We start from the raw sequence: 9,866 nt of genomic DNA, 5'->3' as shown, positions 1-9,866 counted from the left end.
AAGCCGCCTTTGTCCTTAACCAGTATCAATGCACAACTTTTATCATTGTTCTTAATTTCTGTTGCTGTAAGTGCAGACAAGCAGTCTGGACATGAAATATTTCTCTTTACCATTTTAACTGCATATCCGGCAATGTAACCTACTGCAGCTTCCTTATAATCTGACACATCTGTAAAGTTTGGACAGTCTACATAATCATGATCTTCTTGGGCAGGACTGCGAGGAATGATATCATATCTTCTTGCCATCATAATATCTTCAGTTTTATCCTCTAAAGTTTTCTTCATGACACTGCTAGATGTTGCAGATGTGAGCACTTCAGTGAGGTCTTGTGCAGAGACATTCCCGTTTGACGTTTTTATTTCATGCCTCAGAAGGAGTCTCTTGTATGCTGCCATGAGGTTTAACGCAGAAGGGTTATTTCGAAAGCCACCAGATGCTCGAATTGCGCAGAAAAAGAGTTCTAAGTTATCCTGTGACAGCTTATAAGTTAGAAAGTACTGGAGTGGCTTATTTACACCTACAAACTGTTTATAAAGTGCCTGAGCACTCTTAATGGCATCCAAAAACACAATGAAAGGTGTCTTTCTAGAAGTTTTGTACATGAGGATGTCATCAGAATTAGTGATAGTCATTAGATAAGCAAATGCTTGATCTAAGAATGACATTGAAACTACTTCTGTCTCAGGTTGAAGTGCTGCTTTCATTCCTCTAGCAAATTTGTTTCTCGAGTTCAGTACATCAAAAAGTTTATCAGCCATTTGCAGAAATTTAACTGTACCCTGACAATCCTTAAACTGTGGGAGATGTAATGAATCCCGACAGAAGATTAATGCATCTGCTACACTAGAACTCAGTGTTTGCGCAGCAAGTTTTACTTTCATCTTTTGAGTGTGCCATGAAAGATGGATATCCCTGAGTTTATTTCCTAAATGAAGGCCCTCCTCTTCTTGAAGTTGATGCAGTGCTTGAATATATTTCCATTCTATTTTATTTCCTGATCACAGAGAAACGAGAACATCTTGCCTGTTTTGAATTGAGCGTGAGACTGGGCATCCCAATATGGCCGCTGAGCCACTTCCGGTTGCGTCACTTTCAAACCAGGGTGGCGCACTCTATATGTATAACTCTGTGTTGCAGCCCCCCTAGAGCCCCTAGAGCTGTTAGCCTTGATGATCCCCGCTGTCGCCATATTGTAGCCTGCAGAACCGTTATCGTTGATGATCCCCTCTGTCGCCATATTGCACTATAGCCACGAGAGTCGGCATTCATGTAAGAGTTGAATATCTTGGTAATTCTCCCTTCCCCTCTCTTTTATTTATTTTTTTTATTCAGGTTATTCGCAAGAACTGAAGATTCCCCTGTGGACTAGTTTTTCTCTCCTCCCACGTGCTTCCGCCTCCGCCCGCGCCACCCCCATTTCCACCTCTGCCGTGTTCCCTGCTGCGTGGTTGCCTGATCCTCGGCTGGGCGCTACCAACACTCCCGCCTGCGCCTCCATCACCACACTGCCACCCAACACCACGGCACTGCCACTCTTCCCACACGGTACGTAAGTCAGATACAAAAACTCGCTCGCTTTTCCTGCCTGCTTCATGACTGCATCTTGAACGTTTGAGTGTGGAGTAATGTTTTCCTGCCTGCTTCATGACTGCATCTTAAACGTTTGAATGTGGAGTAATGTTTTCCTGCCTGCTTCATGACTGCATCTTAAACGTTTGAATGTGGAATAGATGAGGCGCCTCTCATTCTCTGTTTATAGGTGAATATATGCACCTGTTTCCACTGCATATCGCTCAAACATGTATGACATCCTTGTTAAGAGAGACAGGAGAGGCCTACGATCTTCTTTATCTGACAGCAAAACAACTCATGCCAGTTTTTAGTTGATGGTTTTAAGATAATGTTGATGTTTCAGGATAGTTTAGGAGAGTGAGAGACTGACGAGGAGTGTATGTGAGATGGAGGGGGTAGAGGGAGGGGGAAGCCGAGGATGAGATGGAGGGATGGAGTGGAGAGGTATATGAGAGAGGGGGGTGTGAACTGGGAGCGGGGCAGTGAAATGGCGGGGTCGACATGGAGGCGATTTTTTTGTGTCCACCCCTTACGGGATGAAGGCGTCTTGCAATAGATAGATGGATAGATGGTTTGTAGGGTATACAGTACAGCACAAAATACGAAGTGGGTATATTCCTGTAAAAAAAAAAAAAATGCCGATAAATTACGGTAATGAAAGCTTAATTCAAACCTATAAAGCGTCTGTTAACTGAATGAGACTATATGGTATTTAAATAGTACTATGTGGTATTAAATAGTACTATATGGTATTAAATAGTACTATATGGTATTTAAATAGTATACTACCTAAATACGAAAAGAATAGCGGAGGGTTTGAGATTTATAAACTGTTCGGCATTTATAACGTAGATAAATTTGACTACAGCCGTGAACATAGAGGTAGGATTAGGGTAGAGGCGGCGTGAGAAGGCTCCGGTGAAGCCAGAGAACTGTCAAACGGCCATATTGGTCAAGTCAAGAGGTCACGGCAACACCTACTTGACGAAGAAGAAGATTGCTGTGCACTTCTAATCCTACCTCTATGGCCGTGAAGGATTAGATATACATGATGTTATAAAACTGCAGTGCTGTTATTGGTTACAGTGTATGTGAGGAGTGTATGAGAGGGTGTATTGTGTTGAGGTATTATTTCCATGGCAGTGTACGCGGGGTGTGTATATTAGTGATATTTCTTGAAGTGTGTAATACGTTACTTCTTTAATAGTGTATGCAAGGAGTGGGTCAGAGGTGTGGGTGGTGAGGTGTGTCCATTGTTACTTCTGAAACAGTGTATACATGAGGTGTGTAGTGTTACTTCTAGAGTGTGTAAATGAGGTGTGTACAGTGTTACTTCTGAGACAGTGTGTACATGAGGTGTGTACAATGTTACTTCCCTGACAGTGTACGACAGGGGTGAGTCAGGTGGCGTAAGTAGTGACGTGTGGCGTCTGGTGAGCAACAGTGGTGTGATGAGTGACGCGGCGGTGGGGAGGTGGCGGGAGCTGACGGAGGTGCTGCTGCCCCGCTGGCTGGGGGAACACGGCCCCCTCAACGTGGTGCTGGGGCCTGTGTTTGACAACGATCGCGATGGCCATCCAGACTCTCTTGCCAACAACGGGTAAGCAGGGTTCGTCAGCAGTATGTAAGAACTCTACTTTGTCCTCTGGTTAGCCATTTTTCTACTCCTATGCCTTCCACTCTCAACACTGTCCTAGATCCAGAGACTGACTGCGACCGCGATGGCCATCCGGACTCTTACGAACAACAGGTAAGCAATATTAGCCATTATTTTCTGCCCCTGGTGGTGTACTGTTCTATTGTTATGATGTTCTGCTCAAACATCTCATTCATTCACATAAAATCGCCAGTCTTGTCCTTGACCACGACCACGAGGGGCATCCTGACTCACTGCAACAAACCCCCTCCCTTTTTTTTCCTTCTTTACATTTCACTCCACCACATCATCCTTACGTACTTCATAGCCACCTTGTTCCCGCCTCATCCTTGGACTTCATCTCTGGGTTGAAGTTCTGTAATCATGGTGCACTGCAGAAGGGACACCAGCGCATTTGTTCTCACTTAACAAGGATCCGTGACCCTTTCGGCTTGGTTGATGGGCAAACATTGTATTTTCGTTGAGTTAAGGAGATCTTTATCACCTCGTCCCTAGCGATTTAGGTTTGTCCATTTGATATCAGAACTCTTTTCCTTGCCTAATGTCTACTACTACTGCTACTACTACAACTACTGCTACTACTACTACTACTACTAAACATAGCAGGCTGCACATCCTGTTATTTGGTTGTATGGTTACCACCCAGCATTGTAAATGGTTTCCTGGGTTACAGAAAACCATTAGGCTTGTCACTCAGTACAGAGCCACCTGAATTGGAAAGCTGTGTAATAAGTAAAGTGACACGAAGGAAGGGATAAATAGGAAGAGAGGAGGGCAGATACAGGAAAAACAGTGATAAAGATGATGGAAGAAGTAGACGACACTATGAAGTGAGCGTATGATGGTCGCCACCACCTGTCACCATCATGTCCTGAAATATAGCATGCAGTATAATGACCAGCTGTACTACGCGGAATAACTCGTAAAGAAGAGGCGCCAAAAGGCCGCCTGAACCGACAGAATCTGATCTCTGAACTCAGCTGATGCCTCTGTCGTTATGATCTCCTTTTCGCCATCTTCATCACACCACCACCACCACCACCACGACGTTATGTGCTCATGATCTTTTCATCACCACCACCATCACCAAGTTCGATGCTCATGATCCTTTCACCACCTCCATCACCACCACCAAGTTCGATGCTTGCCACCTTCCTCGTGTGGCGTATGATAAACTGAAACTGAAATACGTAGACCAACATTACAAAATAATTCAGTGTCATGAAACCAATGGGAAACGGTGGGTCTTCACTGATTACATTTATGGACCGAATTTTTGTCAGAGTAGGTGATATATTACCATTCTTTTTTCTTTTCTTTTCTTTCTTTTTCTTTTTTTTAAATTTCTGTTTGACGCCTTAATATTAGATTGTAGTGTATGGTGCGTCTGTAAACTGTCTCGATATGATGATTATTATCGCTAGTATCGTTATTATTATTATTTTTATTATTATTATTATTGCTGTTATTATTATTATTATTATTATTGCTGTTATTATTATTATTATTATTATTACTGCTACTACTACTACTGTTTTCATTGTTATTCACTTCGCATTAGTCTAGATGAAAAAAAACAATACTGACTGTTATTCCGCTCCCCCTCCCCCGGTACAGAAGTCAGGTCACTCCATCTGACTACTTCATGGTGGTGACGGGGTGCCGAGACCGTGTTGGTGCCGTACACGTATGTCCTGAATACCACCTTCGCGCCATCGCATTCGTATACCCGCACACTCGCCACCCCTGGACCTGTGCTGTGAGTATTGTACATCCTTGTGTTAGTAGGTAGGGTAGGGTAGGGTAGTATAGTAGTGATAGTAGTAATAGAAGAAAAAGAAGTGGCTTTAATAGAGTATGGGCATTTTAGACAGTTTAAAAAGCTAGTGTTAGTAGTAAATGATTTTCTTTTCGTAACGGCCTATATAACTGAGACTATACATACATGCATACATATATATATATATATATATATATATATATAGAGAGAGAGAGAGAGAGAGAGAGAGAGAGAGAGAGAGAGAGAGAGACTGCAGTGCGTGCTTATCACAGTAAATTCAAGTCAGGTAATGTATGAGTAGCTGCAGTACCGTCAGAAGCGTAGCCAGGATTTCGGTAAAGGGAGGTTTGGGAGGGCTACCTCTGCTTTGCAGAAGTGCTAAGTGTCACGTATTACAAACGTTGGTATTAACCAGTATACTTTCATTTTCCATTTATGTCTGTTGCATTTAGTGCTCATACTTATGATCCCACAGACCCGTAGCCAGACTTTTCGAAGGGGGGAGGGGTCGTTTTCTGCTGAATCTGAACGTGCATAGCTGCCGACTGGTCAAAGGTCTGCTGTCTGCTTCCTGTGGGGGCCTGGGTGCATTCATAAGCGACGTTGAGAAGCACCACAGCTTCTGAACAACGAAGAGTGACTCTTTTTGCACTGATTAAAAAAGAAAAAATCAGACCGTGAGAAAGTGAACCTTTAGACAGGTGATGGGGGGGGGGGGACGTCCGAACCTCCATACCTCCCCCTCCCCGGGCTGCGGGCCTGTTTCTACACATATACAGTAGGCTAGACCTGTACGTAAAAGAGGCAGCGTAAATATTTTAGAAAGTATCATATATGGTGACGAGGAGAGTAAATGTGATAAGTTTGACAGAAAAAAAAAAAAAGTCAGTGAAGGCGGGTTTATGGTAGCTGGATTAGACTGATATACATAATCCTGTTATATCACATCCTCGATATTTTATGAAATTGTAAGTGGAATGGTACGAGCCTCTCCTAGCCTACTTCCTCCTCTCCCGGCTGCTATCTTGGTTATTATTATTATTAGTTTTTCTGTGCTCTGGTTACTAGGGAGTAAATAGATTTGATCAAGAAACAGAAAATAGTATTAAATTTATTTGTATCTTGTAGTCTACATGGTGTCACTGTATTTTTTTTTTTTTTTTCACTGATGAGTTGGCTCCTCATTGTCAGAACGCGGATGAGTATGCCAGGGAGTACAGTGCCAGGGTGAGAGACGTGGAGCTGGTCACTGGCCTCTCCTTCTTCACCAAAACCACCCTTCCCTACCGCCTGGCCATCACCACCGCCATCCACTCCAACCTCTGGCAGGAGTAGACCGTCCCTCCACCGTAGCGTCATCACCAGTGCCATCTACTTCGGCCTTTGGCACCACAAACCCGTCCTTCCACTCCCGCATCCAACCCCACCATATCGCCGTCACCACCGCCATCCACTTCAGTCATTGGTAGCACACGTCCATCCTTCCAAACACACACCCACACTTATACTCACACACACCGTCTACCTGTCACCTCTGCCACACACCCCAGCTTCAGGCATCATTAGCCCATCCTTCCGCCCACACCCACTACCGCCATCTAATCCTGTATCACACCCATCCCTCCCTCCCACACCACCACCCATCCCTCCCTCCCACACCACCACCCATCCCTCCCTCCCACACCACCACCCATCCCTCCCTCCCACACTACCACCCATCCCTCCCTCCCACACCACCACCTATCCCTCCCTCCCACACTACCACCCATCCCTCCCTCCCACCACCTATCTCCCACACCACCACCTATCCATCCCATCCCTCCCTCCCACACTACCGTCTGTCCACCTATCCCTCCCTCCCACACCACCACCTATCCATCCCATTCCTCCCTCCCACACCACCACCTATCCACCCATCCCACCCTCCCACACCACCACCTATCCACCCATCCTGCCCTCCCACACCACCATCTATCCACCCATCCCACCCTTCCACACCACCACCTATCCACCCATCCCTCCTTCCTACACTACCATCTATCCACCAATCCACTGTCATATGCCAAAGGTCACCCAAGGCGGCCGCGATTTTATTTTCTTTATTCTTCTGTCACAACCAATCACTGCTCTTTCCAACTATTTCAAATTTGCCGGTTTGTCCGTTCACTGCCTGATCCCAACGTTCATTAACCTGTTCATTTCGGTAACTTATTTTTTTTGTCCCATGTTGTTTATCATGGTACTTGAAGCCCTTTCACGTGACTTTAGAAACGGACTCCCGTGGGAGTTGTTGTATGCTGATGATTTGGTGTTGATTGCAGAGAATGAAAGGGAGGCGGAGGAAAGGTTTAGGAAGTGGAGAGATGGTATGGGGCAAAAGGGTTTAAGGGTAAATGCAGATAAAACAAAAGTGATGATATCTCGGGTTGGTGGCGGTACTGTCAAAGACGAGGGAGAGTGGCCATGTGCAGTTTGCCACAAGGGCGTGGGAAGTAATTCCATCTTGTGCAGTGTGTGTGATAAATGGGTGCATAAGAGATGTAGTGGTATCGGAGGTAGACTGCGAGATAATGCTGATTTTATGTGTACGGCGTGAGCAGGTGGAGATTGTCAGACGTGAAAGGATTGAACTTGCTGGTGAATCTCTTGAGTGTGTGGAAGAGTTTTGTTATTTGGGAGACATGTTGTGTGCTGGAGGTGGGGCTGGAGCTAGCTCTGTGGCTAGGGTGAGAAGTGGTTGGAAAAAGTTCAGGGAGCTCTTGCCTCTCCTGACACTGAGAGGGCTCTCCCTACGTGCTAAGGGGTCTTTGTATGCAGCATGTGTTAGGAGTGTAATGCTGTATGGCAGTGAGACCTGGACAGTGAAGGAGGAAGATATTCGCCAGCTCAGACGTACAGAAATGACAATGATTAGGTGGATGTGCAGTGCGTCCCTGCGTCCAAGGCCTGGAGGGGCTGGGTTTACAATGGAAGAGGTGAGAGGTGGGATGGGACTAGAGTGTATTGGTGTTGTGATGAGGAGAGGTAGATTGAGGTGGTTTGGACATGTGGAGAGGATGGGGGATGATAATTGGGTGGGGAAGGTGAGAAGTGTTAATATTGGGGGTGGGGTTATGAGGGGTAGACCGAGAAAGACATGGGACGAGGTCATTAAGTGTGACCTTAGGGTTAAGGGACTGAACAGGGAGGCTGCAATGGATCGTGCAGCGTGGAGAGCCGCCATTAGGTGACCAAGGCCGACACATGCAAGCATGTTGGAGCCTTTAAAAACGAAAACGATGCTAAAAATGATACATGATTAAAAGCGTTACGTTATTGAAAGGGTTGAATACCTCATTGTGTGTGTGTTTTACCGCATCACCATCTTCCACACCCACTGCACACCACCCTCCATCATGTACTCTTCCATGCAGTCTGTCCAAGCATGAATTTGTCCTCCTCCTCCTCTTTACATCATCTTCCTTTCCTCCTTTTCATCTCTGCATTTTTAGACTGTGCCTTAAATTAGGTAGTTTTAATACTGTTTTTATTACGATTAACACAGTACAAGACTATGCAGGCGGAATGTGCTTGCAGTTCCTCTTACTCTTGTTAGAATTGCTGTTAGGTTTTAATTTTTTTTACAAGAGTAGCCATCTAGTCTGTATAATTAGCCTTCATCCATCCATCACTCATTCCTTTACTGACCCACCAGGAGTGTAGGGATCCAGGGCTAGGTTACTCAGTCCAGATATTGATAGCAAGAGTGACAAGTTGCTCTTCCCTGAGTACCATCATATGAGCAATGAACCCCAACTGTCCCTCGGACTAACCTCAATGGGACACATCCACTTGGAGCGCCTTAACTTACAAGACTACCAGGCGTCCATTTGGTCACATGGTTGCCACCCAGTGTAGTAAAAGGTTTCCTGGGTTACAGTAAGCCAGTTAGCTTGTCACTCACTTGTCGCCTGAAGGCAGCACTACATTGAGTGAGGGGATGGTGGACGCCCTCACCTACCTGTATATTATGCTTTCCCATGTGGAAGTCCTCAGACAATTCTGTATGGCTCTAAAACTCCAGATTACTTATTTGAAATAAGTGTATTTATTTTTAATACAAAATAATTGATGTTTTAATTATGTGTGTTAATTATCAGTATTTGACAAGTGAACATAAAATAAATGTACCATCAACCTGTTAAGTCTCTTTTCACTGTAACCGCCACTGTAACATCAGACAATGATTTAAAATTACAGCTGTGGACATACATATTGATACACCACTACAGTACGTGACAGTGAACAACGATCTTCAAAAGCCAGTAATGTGAACTTCTGAACTCAACACACTTCAGTATATCGTGTAAGCATTTTATAATTGCACGACGAAGTGGAGCAATACAGTATATGAAAACATTTATAACGTTAGATATCTGAATGCAGTGAAGACAGAACCAAAGGCTAGAAGACCCTAAAGTTGTTCTTTCTCAAAAAAAGAAAGAAAAATTCAAAATAAGTTTGAATACATCTTTCTCTGCCTAAAGTAAACCAAACTTATAAAAGCAATGTGTCTTGACACCTTAAAATGAACAGACCTTGATTCTGACTTTCTTTTGTTGAAGCTTCCTTGGAATGAACACATTCTGCAGGCTTTTGGCATTTTTTTCCCCTTTCTGAAAAGAAAAATCTACTGCAGACAGAAAGGACACCTACTGCCTGATCCAGAATTAGACTCATGCCTGCTTTACATATTGTAATGACATTCATACTGGATGCGTATGCTATGCTAAGCTTGTGCACTGCCAGTATGCCACACATTAAATAGGACTTATCTGATCATCCCAAAGCGTGCGCGTGCACGCACGCACGCAC

General features: G+C 44.6%; 1 protein-coding gene across 1 annotated transcript in view; it reads left to right on the top strand.

The window, feature by feature from the left end:
* Positions 1 to 6,640, top strand: part of LOC145417406 (ectonucleotide pyrophosphatase/phosphodiesterase family member 1-like) — a 42,691-nt gene extending 36,051 nt beyond the window's left edge. Inside the window, exons 11-14 of the mRNA XM_080286085.1 lie at positions 1,336 to 1,548; positions 2,959 to 3,175; positions 4,850 to 4,991; positions 6,204 to 6,640. Of these exons, the coding sequence (XP_080142211.1) occupies positions 1,336 to 1,548; positions 2,959 to 3,175; positions 4,850 to 4,991; positions 6,204 to 6,347 (716 nt within the window). The 3' untranslated portion in view covers positions 6,348 to 6,640. The remainder of the gene's footprint in view (positions 1 to 1,335; positions 1,549 to 2,958; positions 3,176 to 4,849; positions 4,992 to 6,203) is intronic.
* The last annotated feature ends 3,226 nt before the right edge of the window (positions 6,641 to 9,866 follow it).

Source organism: Coenobita brevimanus, chromosome 110 (assembly GCF_032717465.1).
Source record: "Coenobita brevimanus isolate Jiangsu-jjx chromosome 110, ASM3271746v2, whole genome shotgun sequence".
NCBI lineage: Eukaryota > Metazoa > Arthropoda > Malacostraca > Decapoda > Coenobitidae > Coenobita > Coenobita brevimanus.
The sequence above is the reverse complement of the archived record's forward strand: the minus strand, read 5'-3'. Positions and strand labels throughout refer to the sequence as shown.